General features: G+C 37.6%; 2 protein-coding genes across 4 annotated transcripts in view; one reads left to right on the plus strand and one right to left on the minus strand.

Annotated features, from left to right (window-relative positions):
- Window positions 1–464: 464 nt before the first annotated feature.
- Window positions 465–22,710, minus strand: part of LOC115631057 — a 39,436-nt gene continuing 17,190 nt past the window's right edge. For 2 of the 3 annotated variants that reach the window (XM_030527694.1, XM_030527693.1), the window contains 9 exons: window positions 13,766–14,270; window positions 11,667–12,075; window positions 11,171–11,601; window positions 10,954–11,098; window positions 10,720–10,871; window positions 9,473–9,786; window positions 9,100–9,384; window positions 6,131–6,238; window positions 465–892 (listed from right to left, as the gene is read on the minus strand). In XM_030527694.1, coding sequence (XP_030383554.1) covers window positions 695–892; window positions 6,131–6,238; window positions 9,100–9,384; window positions 9,473–9,786; window positions 10,720–10,871; window positions 10,954–11,098; window positions 11,171–11,601; window positions 11,667–12,075; window positions 13,766–14,270 — 2,547 coding nt within the window. In that variant the 3' untranslated portion in view covers window positions 465–694. The remainder of the gene's footprint in view (window positions 893–6,130; window positions 6,239–9,099; window positions 9,385–9,472; window positions 9,787–10,719; window positions 10,872–10,953; window positions 11,099–11,170; window positions 11,602–11,666; window positions 12,076–13,765; window positions 14,271–22,710) is intronic. The other variant, XM_030527695.1, reaches the window with a different exon arrangement.
- On the plus strand, window positions 15,115–16,181 carry LOC115631058 (protein vem-1). The gene has a single exon (XM_030527697.1). The coding sequence runs from the start codon at window positions 15,201–15,203 to the stop codon at window positions 15,930–15,932; it is 732 nt and encodes a 243-aa protein (XP_030383557.1). The 5' UTR covers window positions 15,115–15,200; the 3' UTR covers window positions 15,933–16,181.

The following is a 22,710-nucleotide window of genomic DNA, read 5'->3' on the forward strand; positions in this document are numbered from 1 at the left end:
AGAAAACTTGGCTTTGTTTAAAATCCAACAATGAACTAAGTTTTTGCAGCAAAATTCTAGAAGTTCGTTGAATTGCCAAGGTGAGTATATTAGGTAGTCGAGTACGTTATGCTTAAATATTATCAAATTCATATAACGAAGCTCAAGAAATGAGCATCTGTTATGATATCTGTGGAATTTGTAGATTTGTTTCGAAGAGATTGGTGCATTGTCTCCCTTTTTTTTTCGACTGAATAGCAGTCGTATTTATAAAACAACTTTTCGAATATTAAAAATTAAAACATCATTAAAGCTTACATAGCTGTTGTACTACTTTAGCAAGGTCTTGTAATTTTGTTATCGAATAACAATCGATTAATAAAGCATAAAATAATTTTAATTAATTTTGCTTAATTTATTTATAAAACATAAACAAGTTCTTTAGCTTGCATTTGATTTAAGAATTAAAATCTTCTTGGTTGTGTTTATTATTTATTTTGTTTATATTTATTCAACAATTGTTTATTAATTTGCATAATTTATGTAACATAATACACATATAACTAACAATAATTTTGTATTTGAGTTAACCACACACAAAAAACATATAGGCTTGATTGCTAATTGATTTCAAACGTCCTTCTGCTTTTGGTTTAATTTCATTTGTGTTTTCTGTAATATCACTCATACGCCGCCGTGCACCCAAATGCAGCTATCAAGTTGCATCGGTTTTGTCATCGTCATGCGCCTTATCGGCATGCAGTCCCTTTCCGTTGCCATTTGTTTGGGACTGGGCCTGTGTGGGCGTGGCTGGCCTTGCTTCCGTTGCTGTCTCCTCGACACTACCCGCAACTGTACTTTTGGATGCGTTTAATTCTGTCTCCTCGGGTATTACCTTGCGACCCTCTTGATCCTGTTAGCGAGACGAAATAAAAATTGAGAGGTTGTTGGTAAGTAACTCCAAGTACTGTTTATTTGAAAAAACATGCCAGGACATGCTTAAATAAGTCTCAATATATCATTCGGCTATTTTCACATGCAGTTCATACACAAATGCTAATAAGGAGTAACAAGTAATAGTAACAAGTAATAGGGAGTAACAATTTATATTTACACGCGATCTGACGACACAATTTCATTTCCAATATATGTAAAACAAAACACAATATCTTACTATCTCTAGCAGTTTAAATAATTTCTTATTTTTATTTATTAAAATCTGACGACACACTTTAATTTCCAATATATGTAAATCAAAAGACAATTTCGTACTATCTCTAGCAGTTTAAATAATGTTTTTTTTTATTTATTAAAATTGCTTGCCTAAAAGCTATTTTCAGTCAATATTTATCTTTCCTCTTAAAGCTACTCAAAACTCTCCACATGCCCTATTTAAATCGACAAATTAGATCACTCTGTTGCAGATTTATATAAATATTTGGCTTTCCTTTAATCTGGTCAATTACATTTTCTATTTATTTTTCATTACTATTAAGTCTGAATTCTAAAATCGTTATCAAGTTCAAATTAGCTGCATTGCAGCATGTGCGTTAGAATGTACATTATTTAAATATTTTTCACTTTATTACCGCCATTATATGCACACTGAAACAGTAGAAAATGTTTAATGAATACTTGGCTTCAGCCAAGTGGAAGAATAAAATGAGTGCAGCTTATTTTCTCTTACATAACGAGGATAATAAAGGCAGAATAGACGAAGAAAACAGGCCAGAATAGAGACAGCTAAGAATATATAAATAATAGTCTGACAAATAATGTTATTATTAAATAGCGCTGCAAATATTTATTAATAGAGTTGATTGCGAAGGAATAAAAACACTCACACGCTATAGAATAGGCTTTTTATTATTTCATATATAGTCCAACAATTTATAACAGCGCAAATATAGAGACTCTTATTAATTTACACACCCGACTAACATATCGACCCACCTGTACCCATTAATTATACTTTTCTATTACGGATTACTTTCCTAAAAAATTGGTGTTTAATACAGCTTTTAAAAATTGTTTCCCGACCACGTTACTTAATATATATAGCATTATTGTATCATTAAAAAGCAACGTCTTTGCTTCTTCCACCTTTCAAAATTAACAAACAAGTAAGTCAGCTTTAGTTTTATTTTTTTACAAAATTTCCTTACATAGCAATTTTTACCGTACCACATGCTGTGTGTGAATTGGCAATTGAAGGCTAAAGTAAATACGGGCTTGTACAATAAAAGCAAATAAAAATCAAATATAAAACCAATTTCATGCCATCCATGAAATTTAACTAACCACCTAAAAGCAAAGCAAAACTCTGTAAAAATAAAATCAAAAATATGCAAAAAATAAATAAACACCCATCATGCTTTTTGAAGTGCTTTGCCATGCATGTAAGCTTTTATAAACAAACAAATTTACTTAAACATGCATATAAGCCTCGCTTTGGGCATATTAATATGTACGAGTATTAAAAAATGGAAATGTCAGAAAAAAAATATCGTTTTAATTGATTGCGAGAAACTGGCAATGCACAAACGGGATTTTCCACTGAGTGGCAGTGAAAGGAAATAAATTGGAAAAACAAAAATGGCGGGAGGGGAAATGCATTGTGTATTCAAAACTGCTGCTGCAGTTTTTCGCACAAAGCCTGCTTCCAGAGCTCCTACCCAATAGTATATGTACGATATATATAATGATTGTTGTTGTTGTTTTTATTGATGCATGCATTGTTGGCGGGCACTTCCACACCATCAAGCTTTCGAAAATCGCTTGTATGTATATCGAATGCTCGCTCGCCCGCTAGTTTTAATACAAAATGCAAAAACTACTCAACTTTGCAGCTGAGTGAACAAGCCCGGCAAACTCTCCTGCACGCTACATGCTCATATATCTAAGGTCGTTTCTATGTAGTGCCTTATGTGCGCATGAGAGACCTGCACTGATTCTATTAAAGCCGGAATTAACAAATTTGCAGAGATTAGCAAACTCGATTGTATTGGTGGCCAAGAAATTTCATTTCCACAGAATCGTCAAAATCGTCTTAGAGTGCAAGACTGCTTTCATTAAAGTAAGAATAAGTATAATTTTGGTTGGTCAGTGGCCGACGCACAAACTGTCTTTTATTCTCCATATTTATTGCATTTTACAGCACTTGTGAGCTCCAGTTGTGCCTGCAGATCTCTAATACGCATGTCTATGAAGATATAATGTTCATCGGTATATTACGCTTGCCAGAAAATCAACGTTGTACAATTTTGAAAGGGCTTTGTTTCATTTTGCCAGTCGCTTTCTTTCCATCTGGTTGCCTCGTTCTAGATCTAGTACCATCTTTTGTCTTGTTCCGTTTCTTTTTTTTTATCTTTCTGCTCTCCACACGTCACAATAAAAATTACTTACGCGCAATTTCGCGCACATTTTTTATGTGAGGCGCTTTGTGCGCATTCTTTTTATGTTTCCTATAAATGCGTGAATGTATGTATATGTGTTTATGTGTGTGTATGTGTGTGTGTGCATATAAAGTTGTTGCTGCAAAATCAACAATGACAAATGTGGCCAGCAACAGCACCAAATTACGTGCATTCGTTTTATATCGTATAAATATTTCTTCCGCCTCACACATCGATAAATCGTTTCATGGCACAAATAAAAATAATGCCAACGAAAATGTGTGGCGAAAACTTTTGCGCAAAAGAAATAAATGTCTAGCTCAAAAGAGCTGGAAGATGGCACATTTTATACAATAAATAAATAAATAAATAAAGTTGGGGCAGGCAACAGGAAATGTTTTGCCCCGGCATGGCAATGCCAGTATTTATGTAAGCACAGTGCACAGCACAGTGTAGCAACCTTAGTTGCTGCATCTAAAGTTAACATTTAAAATTAAATAAGAAATGCATCTACAAGTACTATGTTTGTCTGACTATTAGGTTGTTTGTTCAAGTAGCGCTTGTACGGGTCAGGATTGAAGTGGTTCCATAGTCGCTTAGCTCAAATTTAAATTGAATTACACTTTTTCCTAACTACCAATTTATCAATTAGCCATATAATTAAATAATATTAAAAGTGTAAGAGAAATATATGTCAGATGAATTGTTGATTAAGAAATGCAGTAGTTCTAAAACTTATAATCTATATATCTAATGTCATTTTGATAATGAATAAAAATAAATAATAATTTTCGTAAATACATTTAAAAAAATAATGGCTGGCTAGGTGGCAAGGCTTAAAAATGCTGTTTAAAGAATATAAAAGTAAAATCCGCAATTGTAAATTCATAGAAATGGGGGTCATTCGATTCAAAAACTAAAACAGCTTTCGGATTATACTAATTTCCTGGGATTGTTGTAATGTTGTAATTCCTGCTCCCTTCCTACCTTAATGGGCTCTTGCAAGCAAGCAATAGACTTTCTGCTTAGATTTTTGCGTATAACTATAACTAACTTAGTTTTAATTAAGTTTTAGTTAACTTATAACTTAGTTTAAGTTTAAGTTACGGGCAGGTCTCTCATGGATATCATTATTATTTGGTCTTTTTAATTCCACTCTATTACCAGATCCTAATAATTTGGCATTTAAAGCTTGGCACACTGTGCCTTCAATGCTCTCATTTGCTTCGAACGTTCTTTCGTTCGCCCGCTTGTTTGTTTGTTCTATTTTATGTTGTTGCTTTTTTTAAGAAAGCACAGCACAGGAGTAAAACATTTTCAGTCCCGCCCCACCCACAAAACAAATTGTTGCTTTTGCTCGCACATGGGAATGGGGAATAGCAGCAGCTGCTATTGTTATTTTTTTGTCAACTTGTATTTAGTCGAACAACAAAGCGTTGGAGTAAAATGAAAACAAAATCAAAACCCAAGAAAAATAATCTGCCATCATTTTCTAGGATACGTTTAATGTACACGTTTTTTTTGCTTAGCTTCAGAAGCGATGCTAGCTTAAAAGTAGAAAGCAGAAAAAACTGATGCGCATTACCAAAAGTTAAGTGAATTTTTGTTTTTAGTAAGAGAGTGCACAAAATTTTTAACTAAACTCAACTAAGCATGCAAAGCACAAAACGAGCGTGCCCATAAAAACAAGTGGAGCCAAAAGTCAAATGACGCAAGTGAAGGTTTAAATTCAACGAAATAACTTAATACCCTAGTGGGTTGGTCGGTCGGTCGGTCGCTTGGTTGGTTGGTTGGTTGGTTGGTGCTGGAAAAAGAACAAAAAAAAGAGAATGGAAGCAATACCAAACCGATGCACAAACAGCACCGGGAGCAGTCAGCAGTGCAAAAAGTCCATTCGAGTCTCCACACATGCCATGCACTCTTCTCGGCCACTACGGTTCGTGTTTGTGTTTGTGTTCGTGTTTGTGTTTGTGTGCTTAATGCTGCATATTTTCGGGCGCATGCATACAAATGCCACAGGCAAACACACACAAAGACACAAAACACAGAGACACCACTGTACACCCAGTAGGACTTCACAAGCAACTACCATAAATGGCATTAATTTTGCATTATTATACTGACAACAAATTGTTTCACAACAAAAAATTGCTCAAACAAATTCAAATTGAATATTTATTGGATTAATAAAAAACATCTTTGTTTAAACTCACATAAGTTTTGGGCTGAAAGGAGGGAAGTTACAATCAGTAGAATGGTAGTACCCTTGTTATAGAAAATGTCAAAATCTTACGAATCGAAAAGAAGCTGAGCACGTTCTACTTGAATTTTATAAAAATAGCGCCATTGCTCTATGAGTTTATATATATGAACCGAATGCTGGGACTAATAGAGCTAATGATATTTTATTTGTCATCAAGCCAAGAATCGATCGCTTTTAGTAAAATATTATTATTGCTTAATACAACAATAAAGTCATCAAACTATATCTGCCATCAATGGTATTGTAAAATTAAGCTACAAATTGAAAAGTATTTCTAAGAACCACAAATTTCATTTCTCATTTCTGTATAAAAGTAAATAGAAAATCGCATGTGCATTGAAAGGAATAGTAGAATAAATAGTTTTAGCATGCAATCTAGTCCTACTGAGTGTATAGATATGTGCATATGGCATGCCTGCAAGCAATTACATATGTATGTTTATAGTTCGTATACATTCTCCTTTGTTTGTTGGTTTGTTGGCTTGTACATTACCATTAACATGGAGCTGGGTATTACGCTTAAATCCACAGCGGGTATTGAAGTTAACAAACCACTTGGATACTTTTTCATGCGGCTCGGAAAAAATGTTGATTCCACGCCCTGTTTTGTGTGAATGCAATTACTTTTTTTTTTAACTTACGGGCACAAAAACGTCTCTGCACACTAAATGGCATAAGTATTATAACGGAAACCAAACAAAAAATGCATATTTAGAATGTACAATTTAAAAAGCTACCTAAACAAGTGTTTTCATAATCAAATCATAAAACACATTACTGTTTTGAAAGTATATTTTATATATAAATGATTGATTGATCCAATGCAAGAGTTGCTTCAAAGAAATAAATAAAAAAATTATTAAATATTGAACTCCAAATTTGTTTAAATAAATCCTTAACTATGTCTTACAAGAACACTTTGTTCTAATGTTTACATTCCAGTATGCTCGAGTTGACAAACAAATTAAACTTTGTTTTCTCATCCTATTGCTAAAATCTAAAATCTAATCGCGATAATATTCAAACATCTGACTAAGCTTGCTAGACTAACGATGAATACTCTACCCATTTTTCGAGTACTTTCAAACTCGGATATCGTGGTAAGACTTTAGAGTTGTTTCTCAAATAACTTATGCCGCTTAGTGTTTGCATATAAATAGGCACACACACACACACATTCATGCGCACATACACACACACACACATAAAGTTGCTTATATCGAACTAGCCACATAGGCACTGCAGGACATGTCGAGGTCTGTCGAGTACTGAGAAATTTATTCTGCACAAAAGAAAATAAATGAAATAAAAATGACTGCTCGAACTTTTGGCCAGCGGCCGGCAATTTGCAAACATTCCCAACTCCCTGCTGATTTCCCTCTGTGGCTCTATACATATGTATCTATGTGTGTATACTCGTACACATATAGTATCTGCTGTGTAGAAGTGTATGTGTGATTGGCATAGCTTTTGTTTTTGCATTTCCCGCTGATGTGTGGCAGACACATGCGTACAACATACTCGTATACTACTTATACTTGTATGTTGGCATTTACTGGCCCGACTTTATGTGCGTATGGCCAACTGTGCTCCCCACTTGCGATCTTTATAAATTCATTAATTTGTTATGCTTTGCTCATATTTTGTGCTTGCTGCACATTATTAAAAGCATTTTGCTTTCTGCTTTTTCGCTTTGCCACTCAACTAGTGTTTGCTGTTGTTGCTTCTTGTATTATGCGTTTATTGAATTACAGTTTCAAGTACGATTTGTGTTGCAGTTGCCATAAAGAGCATGGCAAAGCAAACTTTTGAAATTAATTACGAAGTTGACCATGGCAAGTTTTTAATTGCAACAGCAACCAACTACTGTGCAACAACATTCCTGCCAAAGCTCCTCGTGACTCATGGCCGAAGCAGCATAATGGAAAAAATGATTTAAGATGCTTGTCAAAGTGTTTCGCTGCTTTGTGCATTCACTTTCAACTAGAAAGTTAATGCATTATTTATGCATTTAAAATGTGGCGTTTTTAGCATTTTTATTAAATTTCTACTCTTTTTCAACTACAATCGATTCTCACTTTTTTGACGACTGTGTTGAGGCAAACCACTCATCAGGAGAATAAGTCCACTTGTCCGATCTTAATTGCTTTCCTTTTAATATTTCAACAGGGATATCACATTTGCTGTTCAGCAGTTTTTCGGATCTTTTTCCACAGAGCCGCTTTATCATAGGAAATAAATCAAGTTTATTTATGGATATAATGTTTTTAAAAATTATATAAAACGACATTCTTTTAGGAATAACTTGTGGGTTTTGTTCCCAATAAGATGTGTGGTTACTGACTCTTTATATAAACATTTATGACACTGCAAAAACATTTAAAAAGTTATTTTTTATATTTTAACTGTGATTTATATATTTTTCTAAAAAAAAACATTATATTAGGGTTCATTTATTAGTTTGGTGGGCCGCAAAGAATTTAAAAATAACAAAAAAATGTATTAAAAGTTTTTTTTTACCATTTTTTATGGTAAAGTTTTAAAATGGCATTTCTTTTAGACAATGCATTGTTTCATATTAATTGGAGTTATAACTAAAATGCTATAAAATCCACGTCAAGTAAAAAGTTCGATTAAAAAAGTAATAAATTATAATATTTACTTTTGGAAAAACTAGTTCAAGCTTCACTAAGTCAGGAAGTATGAATAGTGGATAGATCTTACTTCATTAAAATTAACTGTCTTTCAAATTTTCTTATTGAATATATAAGTAGAATATTCGCATTTAGGCAAACGTCGTTCGCTAAATAACTAAGGCTCTGCGTTTTATACAATCATGGGGCCGCCGACCCCTGGTCTTTGAGGAAAATCCAATAAACTAGAATCGGACTATAACTTGAGGCACTTTACTGTGCTTCACACATCAGTGGGGGCGCAAACAAATAGCGCTGAAGTCAGCACATACTACGTTCTTCTAGCAAACAAATAGGCAACCTCGATTCGGTTCGGATTGGCAGTGAATGGCTGACGTTCAAAGGAGACTGGGTCAACAAAGGAAACAAATGCCGAATACACAGGCGGATGCAGTGGCGCATAACATCCGGTTGTCAGGACAGCAAAAAAATCGCGGCAGCGGCCACAGGAAATAGCAACAGCAGCAGCAACAGCAGCAATGAGAACACAATTGAAGGAATTGAATATGCTATCGTGAATGTTGTTGGGGCAGCAACATCTGCGGCAGTTTGATTTTCTTACAAAAGGAAGAAAGAAAGGAGCAGAAAATGAAGAGTACACGACAAAGAGAGCGCTTCAAACAGAAATCAAAACAATCGACAGCAATCAGCATTTATGCTGTACGAGTTGGGCTCCGAAAGACCGCAAAAGCGCGCACACACGCACATTCACTCGCATCCAAACAACAGACATACAGAGGGATTTATAAATAGGAGCTCTAGTACTCACCTCCAGGACGACACCCTCTAGGGCTGGCTGCGAAATGTTCTTCAGATTACTGTGATTTAATTTTGGGGCACTGTCGGCACGATTGCGACCCAATGATTGATTTGACGTTTTGTTATCGGCTTTGCTCAGCATTGAATTGTTCGAGGACTTGTGATTGATTTCGAGTGCGGAGCGCAGTATGTCGACCTTCGAGGCGCTCCCAATGTTGCCGTGCTTGGGCACTCCTCGCAAGGACTCCACATTGTAGCTGCTACGGCGCACTGACAAATGGTCGTGTATGTCCGCCTGTAATGCGGTGAAAGAAATAGGAGAGAGGAATGCGGACTGCTTTTAAAGAATTTCCAATTAAAACCCGCATGATGTCAGCACTCACCCGCGAGCCGCGCGGCAACGATGACAGACTGCCAATCTGATTGTATTTAATCATTAGACTTAAACGCTCTAGGGACATAGAAGTGCCCTGCTCCTTCGTAGCTGGCTCCGTTAATTTATCCGTTTCGCCATTCTCCACAGCCTCCTCCTCCTCCGAGTCCTCGGTCGTGTGATCGAATTTCCGCAGCCAAATGAGATGTAACAGTCCGTAGGCGATGCCACCCACTACGGCCAACAGGCCCATATAACGGAACGCATCGCGCGTCCCAAATTGTCCGATGAGTAGGCCCCCCGTAAAGGAGCCACTGCCGCGACCTGCCGAACAGAATGAACAAATGATGTTTATATAGGTTTCAATATCTTAAGTACTCTCTGAACACACAGATAAGAAATTAATCTCTTTCTACTCCTTACTTTTTTTAATTAGCTCTTGAGTAGAATTAAATATCCTCCTCTACTTACTATTTGTTTGGTTTGTTAGGTCTATAATGTCTCTGACCACATATGGCTGTGAATCGGGACATAGCTGGCCAACTGGCAAATAAAATTCCCCCAACGGGTCGGAGGCATTAATGAACGTATAGTTTTTTCTAAGGCTTTCTTATCTTTTCAGTTTTAATTATAATGTTGTTTTAAACATCTTCATTTTAATTTTTAATATTGTAATATATATAATATGGTAATATTGTAATAATTTTAATAGAACACATCTTCATTTTAATTTTTAATATTAAAATATATATAAGATGGTAATATATATTATAATAATTGGCATAGAACACATCTTCATTTTAATTTTTAATATTATAATATATATATAAGATAGTAATATATATTATAATAATTGGCATAGAACACATCTTCATTTTAATTTTTAATATTGTAATATATATATATAAGATAGTAATATATATTGTAATAATTGTAATTGTAATAGAATGTATCGACAGCACTACTTGTAGATTTATTAAATACATATATAAAAAAATGAAAAAATATTCTATGAAGTGCCTGCTTTTATGGCATTTCTTCAGATGCAATAATATCTACAATATCTCGAAACAGCATGATAATAATCCACTCATATAATAGTAAACGTTTTAGCTTCTCAAATAGCCTGCCCTCTGAACAATTCTTTCATTAAATACATTAAAACAGCTAACAATTTCTTTATCCAAAATCGTCCTTTAATTCTATTGGCATTTCCTTTTTAGCAACGCCGCAGCTCATTTATAATTTTTTACTCACCCAAGCTGAAATGGGCCATGCCCAGCACACCAATCAGAGTGGCCAATAGACTTTTTGGCGCCAATATGGAGCAATAAGTGGCAGCTGCCACCCACATGAGGTGGCAGGAGAGAGACTCCATCGCCTCGAAGGGAAAGCACCACCAGGCGTTCCTAATGCAGAGATAGAGAAGGAGAGAGGAGCACGCACCAAATGACATTAGTGGCACATGTCTGGCATAAGGATAACACTTACTCGATGAATGAATAGCCCACCAGGCGACCAGCATGCGAGAAGAACGCAATAATAATCAAATTAACGTGTCCAAAAATGCGTGTGATTTTCTCGGCGCCATACAGGAACGGTATGCTGCTCACGGTGCCGACGGTGATTGTGATGCCTACCGATGGATGCGATGGACCAATTCCATAAAAAAGATGACTAAATATATTGCTGATTGCTTATGACTTACCCAGCAGATAGTTGGGCGCGCCCAGCTCCTTGAGATAGAGGAACAGAAAGCTCTCAATGAAGCCCCAGAAATTGCCCAAAACAAATAGAAATATGATAAAGGCAATCACATGCGGCATTTTCAATAGATTCCACAAATCCCTAAACACATTATCGGCTGGCAGCTTCTCGCCCAACGGCATCATCAGCACAGACATCGTGGATATGACCAGAAGCACATCGTAAGTGTAGAAGGCAGCTGAGTAGTCCGTATAGCCGAGGCCACGCGACGAATAGTCAATCATGATGCCCGTGATGGGCGAGAAAATAGCCATGCCGATGCTGGAGAAGAGACGCTCTCGTCCAAAGTCCCCACCAAATTTCTCAATCATGGTTAGGGCTATGGGATCCATTATAGTCACGCCGGCCGATAACATGGTTGTGGCCAAAAATCTGCGCAAAGAAGTGGCAAAGAAAGGTAGAAATTTGTAAAACTAGAAAGCTTAATTGCTACTTACCTGAGCAAAAAGTATATCCAGAAGATTGTATCATCTGTCTCCTTGTAGTCCGGCGGACATATCTCTGGGGCGTTCATCACGAACGTGCAACGCTGCATCATGCAACGCACGGCATCGCTGCTCACATAGGAAATGTTCGTCCGTCTCACCAGTCCGCCGCAACGCAGGTCCAGCTCCTCCAAATCAGTCACATTGATTTGCATTTGCCACAAACGTTTCTCGCCAAAGCGCTGCTTGATGTCCGTGACAGTCTCGTTGTCGTCCTGTTCGATTTCCATGCCCAGTTGTTCGGTGGGATCAGCCAGATCAGGATGCATTTGCAGCATAAAGTAGGTGGAATCGGCATTCTCGGAATGCACCCAGCTACTAACTGTCGGCTCCTGACTGGCACTTGTCCGGTCCGTGGACACTGCAATGCATATAGAGCAGAGAGTTTATCACATAAGCTGACAGACAGCAAGACAGACAGAGCGACAGACAGGGCGACAGACAGGCAAATTGCTTTAGCCCCAGGCGCTCCAAGCACAAAACTCGTGCATAGCCTACATCCTGTTGTTGCTGTTGTTGTTGTTGTTGTTTTAGTTCTTTGTTTGTATTCGTTTTTGTTGGGCCGTTGCACATTCTACATTCTACCAACTACATGTCCAAATTGCATTTGTTCAAGTGTCAAAAGTACAGCGTTAAGCCCTGAGGTTGTTATTCTAAGGCGAGCCAACATTATGAGTTACGCATTTTGTTGGCAGTTTGTGGCAGGAAATTAGCATGAGGCTCTTAAAATAGAGCGAAAACATGTATGCCTACAAATTACTTACCTCAAGCCCAGAGATGAAACAATAATTGCGCAAAAAAAATAAATGAAATACAGTTTAAAAACTGGAACTTGTCGAGCTTCGTTTAAAGCTTTAAACAATTATTTGAGGAAAATAAACCCATGCTGTTGAGCTAGAATGCAATTACTTTGTGAATATTTTCAAACTCCAAATGGAAGGATAAACCCAGTCTGAATAGAGATTCACTCTAAGCAGAAATATCACACAAACAAAACGGGAAAACATCGGGCTACCAAATAAAACCGTTCAGAATTATAAAAAAAAGTGCTCGACTAAGCTGAATTGTGAGTTAGAAAGACATTTTCAAAGAGTGGTTCGGCTCTGAAGCCTTGAAAATATAATTAAAAGTGTGATTCTGGGCAATCGGTTGAAGAAAGTCGGTCACCAGAAGTGGCTCGATGAAGCCAATTATTACAAGCTAATCCATTTGGTTAAAGAAGCTCTATTGGTTTCTTTTAGCAAGAATTGCTCTGCAATATTAAATAGTTAGTTGTCGAAAAAGCAGCAGCTTCTCATTCCAACGAGGGTGATTCTGGGCAATCGGTTGAAGAAAGTCTGAAGTGGGTCGATGAAGCCAATTATTACAAACAAATCCATTTGGTTAAAGTAGCTTTGGTTTTTTTTTTACCAAGAATTGCTTGCTTGATTCTCATTTCAACGAAAGCATGAAAGTTATCCTTCTATGCTAATCCAAAACCCTCTGCCTTCAATCAAGCCACATTGTCCTTAAGCGTGACATTGCATTCAATTAAATACTGACTGAAGCTGCCGCCAAGTTAGCAAATGAAGCTTTAATACTAATAATAATAATAATACGCATCGTATACAGCGACCACAACAGTCTGAATTACTTTTATATCCAGTCATCGAATGCGAGCTGGCCAGGCAGCCAACTTCGCTCTTTGGCTTTTATGGATCAAGTTCTGCAGTGCAGCTGAAAAGACGCAGCAAACGCAAACTAATAAAAGGAAAAAGCACACACACATGCCAATGAAAGGATATAGTAGAACTAAACAAAGAGCAAAGGAAAAAAAAGAAAAAAAGAAAACAACACTAGAAGTGTGTAAAGCCATAGGGTTTATGGTGAGAGGTTGGGGCACTTCCAGATACTGCTGCCACGAGTATGCATTCACATAATGAACTTGACAAGAAAACTATCGGCTAACAGGCAACAACAAGAGCGGAAAGCAAAATGCCAGTAATAATGTAGTATTGTAAGAGAAGATGGGGATGGGGAGGGGGTGCAAGGAGCCGGCCCGACATACTTACAATTCAATCCCTGCATGGACATGGCTGACAATTCAGCTGACGATGATGTGGGGGAGGAGGTGGCAAGCTGTAAGGACATTGCTGAAATGTTCTCCAATGGTGGGAACATGGTCGATGACATATTAAGTACATTTTGGTATCTGCTTCTCGTTTGCGTTGCGAATAATGCTGGTAATGATGATACTGGCGATGATGTTGTAGTCCCCGCCGTTGTTGTCGTTGTTGTTGTTGTTGTGCTGCTACCCATGGTTGTTGTTGTCGGCGGGGGCGGTGAGGTCACCACCGCTGTTGCCAATGTACTGCTGATTGTGGATGTGGTAGTCGTAGGACGTGCTGTGGTTGTTGTGGATGTTGTTGTTGTGTGTTTCTCGGTTGTCGGCAAAGCGGTGTAAAGTTTCGGATTAACTTGTTCCTGCAGCAAACAATAGTCGACGCACTGATGCACGGCCAATTCAAGCTCGGGCTCCTCGGGGCACTCGCGACTCGGACAGGGCGACCACCAGACCTAGAAAACAAAATATCCAATCGATTTATTCAACATAAAGCCATGAAACAAGGCGCAAGAAAAACAATCTTTACTTCGACAGCAGGTTGCTATGTATTGTAAAATATATGCTACTCGTAGATATGCCAATTTTTACTTCTTTATATTCTTATAAGCTATACACATATATGCAGAAAATCGTTTTAATATAGGTATATTATTTATATTTATTTGTAAGAAATACAACAAATAACAAGCGAGACAATACACATATGTATGTATGATATTTTCTTTATATATTTCTAAAGTGAAGAAGAAGATCAGCAGAAACTTATTTGCTACATCCTTGACACTCAAAACATCACCTTCAATGTCCTTTATACAGAAATACCACACCCTGAAAATATATGCTACTGTAGATAAGGAAATTCTTTAGTTTATATTTTTATAAGCTATACACATATATGCAGAAAATCGTTTTAATATAGGTATATTATTTATATTTATTTGTAAGAAATACAACAAATAACAAGCGAGACAATACACATATGTATGTATGGCATTTTCTTTATATATTTCTAAAGTGAAGAAGAAGATCAGCAGAAACTTATTTGCTATATCCTGGACACTCAAAACATCACCTTCAATGTCCTTTATACAGAAAAACCAGATCTCAATTTAGGGACGAAAAAACTAGACTCGGTTTGTAGGGAAATCTACTACAAAATTTGTTTTTAAATTCAAATTCCCTAAATCGCAGTAAGTATTGGAAATAGCTTCTAGCTCGAACTTACAAAACTATTCATTACTTTAGTAGAGCGTGTTGGGTGAAGATTAAAAATTAGAAAACTAAAAAAATCTCCGAAAATTCTTCAACAGCTTAAAAAAGTTTAAAAGAGCTGAAAAAAGTTGAAAAAGTTTTGAAAAAGTTTGAACAAATTTTGAAAAACAATGTCTTCACTTCCAGGCAAAACCTGGATCATGACTCTGCGCGAAGTCTGCTTTTCGCCATTCGCCATCGTTGCGCTGTCCTGCGTGTTGGGCTACGCCATCTATTCGCGCAGTCGGCCCGAGTATCCCACCTACGACATTGAGGACTTTGAGAACCCGGCTGAGGTGAAGGTGAAGCCGCCGCTCCGCAATTTGCGGTTGACCGAGAAGATGCTCGCACGCTACAGCTCTCGTCGCAAAGATGGATCCTATTTGATCGCTTTGCAGGGCACCATCTACGATGTGTCCTCTGCCCCGGCAGACTTTGGACCGGGAGGCGTCCACGAACTGCTCACTGGCACCGAGCTAGTGCCCTATTTAATGCGGACGGCAGCGGTAGACTTCCTCGACCCCGCGTTTTATGTGAAAGAGTGGCGAATAGTTCTTGAGGACCATTTCCCGGTCGCCGGGCATGTGCTGCAAGCAAAGGACAACTCTGTACAGCAGTACTGGGAATCGGCCCAAGGCTCTAGAACCGACAGCTCCGATAATGAGAGTGTGCGCACGGCCAACGATGGTACAGAGAGCGGAGCCGATGGTGATCGTGATCGTGATCGTGATGGCGATGGCAGCTCTACGGGAAGCGCAGTTTTCGCTGATCTGGATGAGACCGCGACTGAAGACCGCACAGTTATATTCGAGCATGACGGAGATACCACAATTCTACCACAAAAGGATCTGGCTGATGCTTGAATCAATTTCTTAAATCAATCTACTTTCTTTTGTTTCTAAATTTGATTTACACTTGAGCAGTTTCAACCGAGCTTCCTCCATAAGGACTACATACTTGTATGCTTCAAGCCAATTCAGTTTTATTCATTCTTCGTCCTTCAACATTCTTCGGAACACCAATCAATACAAAAGCTTTACGCAAACTGAACAATCTATGCTGAGAAACACGCACAACAATCCATTTAACAATAAAGTTAAAACAGCACACAATTCATGTCTGTCTATATTTGTATACCCTGTAAAAAGGGGTGCATTAGGATTGTCTAAAATGTTTAACTGACAGAAGAAAGCATAAGGTATGATGAGGGATATCGATGTAGACATGTCGGGAAGGGTAAATATATAGACTCCCCTGTCCTTAGGCTAAAAGAGTTTAATTTAAGATGATTTCCCCCCTCCTGAATCTATAAATTGTTATCTATAATTCTTCATTCAAATCGGTAAATTCTAAGAAAAGTTATAAGCCAAACAATTTCTACTGCCAGTACTACGGTTATTTGTGGCCTCCTTGTTCTTTTTTGCTACTGCTATAGGCTCGGTTTGGGTGCAGAATATCGGGTTCAAAGCATTCTCCCTTTTTTTTATAGCAATATGAACCGAGCTCCAATACTGATAATACCATAATACATTTACGCTAGCTACATAGCTACATTAAATTCTGTAGCATAAATAATTACACCTAATTTTGTTTTTCCACGGTAGATTGGTTCCAGAAACAAGCGTGTAAAAAAGCCATTGATCTTATGCGAAAATAGGTGCTTGGTTTCTAATCTCTAATCTCTGTAAAACAAAATTAAGCTAATCAAATCACTTAAATTTTAATATCTAAGGAAATTTAATTTTTGTGACTAGTGCATTTATTTATAAGAATCTTTCTTGTCGCACTAGGAATTAATAATAAATAAATAATAATAATTAATAAATACCCTACTTACTACAATACATTCCTTTGTACCTTTAAAAGCTATATTCGCTTAATTTGCAGGTTCTTTTTTTTCGTGTATTGGAATTTTTATGGCATGATGAGCATCCTTTTTATTTATTTGCTGCTCAACCACAGCTGTTCGCTCATCAATTTCAATGCTGCCCAAGTGGCACTTAGCCTATCATAAGCCTCATATTTGAACTTAATCCCAGTGCATAAGGCCGACCATAAATAACTGTTGCCATTTACTATATATAGTACGTGTGCGTGGATGAGGAAGGATGGGGTCTGTTCGGAGCGAAACAATCCAATGAAACAGTGCAGAGACCGTGCTGACCATTTATGCCTGCGCATTTCCAATTCGTGATTGTGACTTAATGCGTCCAACAAGCTGCAGAATCCGCAAACACACACAAACATACGAGTGTACTCGAATACATATGTGAGCATCTATGTATGGACGTGTGTGTATGGCATTTGTGGATATCCATTACCAATTTTAATGCGAATTCAATAAAGCAAGCTGGGGGGCTGGCAGGGGTGTGGCTATGTTGCTGCCACGTAGTCGCCTGCAATAATAAAATGGTAATTTCCGTAGTCCCCGTCCCCATCCCCGGCACCGTCGCCGCCGGTAAGTGAAGAGCATAAGAAGCGCACAGGCGGACGTGGCGAACTGCAAATAAATTTATGCCCGCCAGCATACCGAACTCAACTATAATAGCATAAAATAGTGAGCCACAAGCAGCCACAACAACCGCAGACGACAACAGCCGTAGCAGCAGTCAGTGGCAGTTAAATGGCAAGGACAACCAGAACGTAGCTTAAATGTATCTATAAGATGCGTTTCTGGGTGGGTTGCTGCAGCTATTTTAATGGTGTTATTGTATTTTATGTGCACATCATAAATACAAATACAAATTCAATATACGTAGCTTGATTCCCTCTACAGTGGACACTCACTAACTGTGTTCTGTCTTTCATTGCCATTGGGAAGAGCATTGGGCTCTCTGCAGAGCCCATGCATATAATTAGATGCGATATCTGCAGACAGCAGACTGCCTTTAAAGCCCCTTCATTCCTATTGCATATTTCTCAAATCAAATATAAACAAATTGCTTGCCTTTAGCGATTGCTACTGTATGTGGATGTGTATCTGGGAGATACTTTTGCGCCAAGCAAGAAATGAAGCATGCCATGTCGACTGGGCCATTGGCATGACCATTGCGTTTCATTACAGTTACGGCAATGTCCTGGCAAGCTCCCTAAAAATGTTCCTGCTCTTACGCTGACATGATTTTAATGTGCCGCCTTGTTGTTGTTGGGCTGCTCTTAGTTGTACTTATGTTTGTATTTGTATTTGTATCTGTATCTGTGTTTGTGTTGGTGTTGGTGTTGTGCGTGTTTTTAGTGTGGCTTAAGTGCTGCAAAACGACACAAAGATAAATGTACGTGCGCACACACATACGAGTAGCGCAGAAGAAGAAGAAGACACTCACACTCTCACACACACACATGCACTTGAATTTAAGTGGATTTTTCGGCATCGCCACCCTGTTTAGAAGTTTCCCTGCACTCGAGTGTGAGGCGCATGTCCTGTCCTCTATTGTTGTTGTTGTTGTTGTTGTTGTTGTTGTTATTTAGTTCTGTGTCTTGTAGCTCTTACATTCTCGGCGCAGTAATGTGTCCGCCGCACTCACGCCGCTTGTTAGCTGTCAAGCTGCTACCATTTTCTAGTTTCCATTCAGTACCAAGTGCCATTGGCCCGGGTTTTTAGCATAATACTTGTATACCTTTGGCACAACGGCTCTGCTTTATCACTAACATGGAGTCAACTATTCAGAGATTTTCTCCATGCATAGTTTGTCTCTGTCCGTGTGTGTCTGTCCATAATTCGATTTATGTAAAACTGTATAGTGAGTGCTTTTGCCTGCCACTGCTGCAATTTGTTTGCTGCCAAGGTGCGACTGCTGGCAACTACAAGATTGCTTTATATAGTAGTTGTAAATACATCGATTGGTATTATGTGTGGTGATGCAATGATTTCGACAGTGCTTAGCTGCTTAGCTCTTTCCACCTTTAGACAAAGGAAAGATAAAAGAAGGGCATGGAAATATTATTTATAATTTAATGTGCACGATCAAGTCGATCAAAAGTTGACTGGGCTAGCTATAACAAAAACTTTAACTTAACCTAAGCTGGACAGGCTTAAAAAAAGATAAATTATTCTCAAAGAAGATGTAATTTAATTTACACATAAGGGAAACAGATAACCAAGACAAGAAAATATGTCCACTACTATTAATTAAAAGTGTCTCAACAAGTGCAATTAGAAAGAAACAGGAACCAGACGACCACGATTGCTAATGTAAACAAAATTTAAATTAATTTGCAATGACTAGCAGAATAATTAAAAAGTAATCCAATACTTGTAACGCTAGGATAAGGCCTATAAATAAATAAATTCGGAGCTCCTGATAAACGCGCTAAAAGCAAATAAATTGCAAAACAGAGGCCAGAGGAATAAGGTCAACAACTTTTTGTATATCTCCTGAAAACAACAACAGCCATAAGAAGTCATATTAATATCAACACTAGATACTTTCTACATAGCTAACTAAATGAAAAAGGGGCGGCCCTCAAAAATTGTTGGAATCGTCGAATGGTCTAGAAATCTTCTTTAAAAAATATAAATAACTGTTGAAAAAAAAAGGAAAACATAAAGCTGCAACATTTTGCTACAAATTAGAAGCGCCCGACTAAAGTCCCAACATCTCTAAATACTAAGAATCAAGTTAAGATGTATATATGCACAAATGAACGCAGTATTCCACACCACTGTGCGAGCACTTCAACAGTGACCGAGGGCTCTTTGTCGTTGCTCACACATCTGTATTTGCTGACCAGTTTTATAAGGTTCTCGACCCATGAGAGCAGCACATGTGCTGGCATTTCAATGACATTCGAGCACTAAAATTTTTATAACAGATGCAGGAACAGAATGAAAACGACAGTAATGATGACAAGGACGAGGAAGAGGACTCTCTGCTCATAAGCATAAAATACATGAATTGCATAAAAAAAAGAGAGCGAACGTCACGAATGCAGCTCATACCCAAATTTATTTTTTGTCTCCTCCCATGTGACGGATATTTGCTTGATTTTTTATTTGCTTGATTTTACATGACACAAATTTATGCATATCTATATATATTTGTACATGTGTACAGATATACGCGATTGTAGTATTTTCAGTAAACAGGAAAGGAAGTGCAGATGTAGAAGCAGAATGAAACAATTTTGCTGAACATATAAAAGGCATTGCCAAAAATCACGCAAAATCTGCAGGACAGCGCGTACAGGGTGCCCAGATGTGCGCAGAAAAAAAGCACATATAACATAAATACACAAGCACACACAAACACACACACACACACGCACACAGATACCAATACACTCGTGGGAGTGTGGACCAACACCAGGAGCAACACCCGAATTATGTATGCTCAATATTTTAACAACATTTATGGCTGCCAAAGCACGCACACACAAACAAACACGCACACACACACCAACACCAACACTCACTCACGCACACATTTAAAGAGCAATCAAGCACACATATATTGCGTATACTATGTAATTGCTTATTTGCCTTCGCGGCAGCCATGTCCCCCATTTATACGGGCATGTGAACCGCTGCCGCGCCGTGTGTGTTTGCAAATCGCGTTTGTGTGTGTGCCACCGTGTGGCATGCTGCTGGGCGCACAGCAATTTGCAGCAAGTAGAACGCACACACAAGCACAATCAGATTCCCAACTATGGCGCCTCTCTGAATGGCGCCGTGCCACGCATTAAAGCACCACTCAACACACACACTAATACACTTACCACACACACACACACACACACTTGTACGCACATTTGGGCAGCAGCGCTGCACGTTCTAAGGAACTAAATGAACTGGTTCGCCAGCAAGTAAATGGAAAGAGTATTCCCTTTTAATATGTGCTCTTAAATGTACTTTTAAGTGCAGCAATTTATGGAAAATTAATTAATAAATGAACTCATTGTAAACTATTACTTATTTGCTAAACCTTCACTTTTAAGTTGGCAGATTTGATTACTAAATAAAAATAAACTAAATAAAATCCCACAGATCAACAGATTCACCGATTTAAATTCGATAAAGAACTTTCTTGAACTAAAAGAATTCTTTATGTTATTATGATTTGACAAATCGTTTACTTACTATATTATTTAACCAATTTTATATCTAAAAACCAACATTATTATTGTAATGAGTATACATAATTATAGATTAAATTATTATTTATTTGCCAAGCATTAGCTTTTAAGTTTGCCGATTTAATTTCTAAATAGCCATACAGAATTCCGCAGCTCAACAGATCCACCGATTTAAATTCGATAAAGAACTTTCTTGAACTAAAATAATTCTTTATGTTATTATGATTTGCCAAATGTTTTACTTAACCAATTTTATACCTGAAAACAAATATTATTATTGTCACTGCTCTTTTCAGCAAATCGAAGCAATGTCTGAATGAATTCCTACGGCACCAATGACTAAATTCTTGTATCTCTTTAAGTTCACATCAAACCCTACTGCCACTCCACTCAATCAGACTTCTTCATATTACTCTTCCATCCTTCATTATCAAGGGTGTTGAATTCTGTGGTATTTTTAATAGATTTCTTAGTTCTTTGCAGGACAACAAGAAATTAGTTAGCTCTTCTCCTAAAGAAATACCCAACTCTCGTGTTCTTCTCTAAAGACTCATCTTCTCTGACAACTCAACTGATTCAAAAACGTCCCCTACTGGGTGGAAGATTATCTCTTTTTGTATTTTTTCTCTGCAGATAATAAATTAAAAGGCCAATAATTAATTCTAATAAAAGATTAATTTAAATTGCCGTTGCTGATTTATTTAACTAAGAAACAAATTTGGTCTTCATTTAAAATTTAAAATTCTAAATATGTGAAATCTCTTGCTATCATAAAAGTCCCAGTTCTATTCTTTTCTATAATCTAAATATTTATCATACAGCTTCAGTCTTCATTTATATCTGCAGTGTATCTTTCTGTTCAACCTCCAAAGTAAATCATACACTGAGAACTTTTCAAAGTCTCTGCTCACTCATTGAGATCGGAAGACGCCTTACTATACTTATTATTATTATATAATGCTTGAATAAGCTGCTCTTTGTAGTTCATTCCAGTGAATGGAACCAATTCCACATCACTCTAAATGACAGGCACAGCCACCAATTCAACAGCTCACTTGTTTGGCTTTGTATGCGTTTTATGATTGTTGGTTTGAGTGTTTGAATGCCTCTTTCCCTCCCTCCCTCTCACTCTCTCTCTCTCTCTCTTTCTATCTCTATCTCGCTGGCTGTGTGTTGCATGTGGCAACATTATGGCGCCTTAAATAAAAGCCGGCTTTTATGTTCGAGTTCCCTTTTGTGTTTGTGAATATTTGTGCAGCATTCCCAACAGCATCTTCTTGTTCATCATCATCGCCGTTTTCGTCCGCATGGCAACCGCGCCAAAAGCCACTGAGCCAGTGGTTGCAGAAAAAGCGAATCAGAGACCAAGCGATAGTCGTGGCTGCATTTAAGCTTTTTGTCGGAACTTGCAACGAGGATGGGGTGACAGCAAAGAAATCTTGTCACATTTCTAGCCAACATGTTTTTATTTACCCTCAGCAGCAAAGACTTTAAAGCTAAAGCGTCAGAGCAGGTCTTAAAAAAAAAACAAACGACTTCCTCCAAAAACTTGGCATTTAAAGCAAAACC

The sequence above is a fragment of the Scaptodrosophila lebanonensis genome, unplaced genomic scaffold (assembly GCF_003285725.1).
Source record: "Scaptodrosophila lebanonensis strain 11010-0011.00,11010-0021.00 unplaced genomic scaffold, SlebRS2 tig00001412-arrow-pilon, whole genome shotgun sequence".
NCBI classification, from domain to species: Eukaryota; Metazoa; Arthropoda; class Insecta; order Diptera; family Drosophilidae; genus Scaptodrosophila; species Scaptodrosophila lebanonensis.

Excerpts from the sequence above, each read along its gene's own strand:
- LOC115631058 (XM_030527697.1), top strand. The coding sequence starts at position 15,201 with ATGTCTTCACTTCCAGGCAAAACCTGGATCATGACTCTGCGCGAAGTC.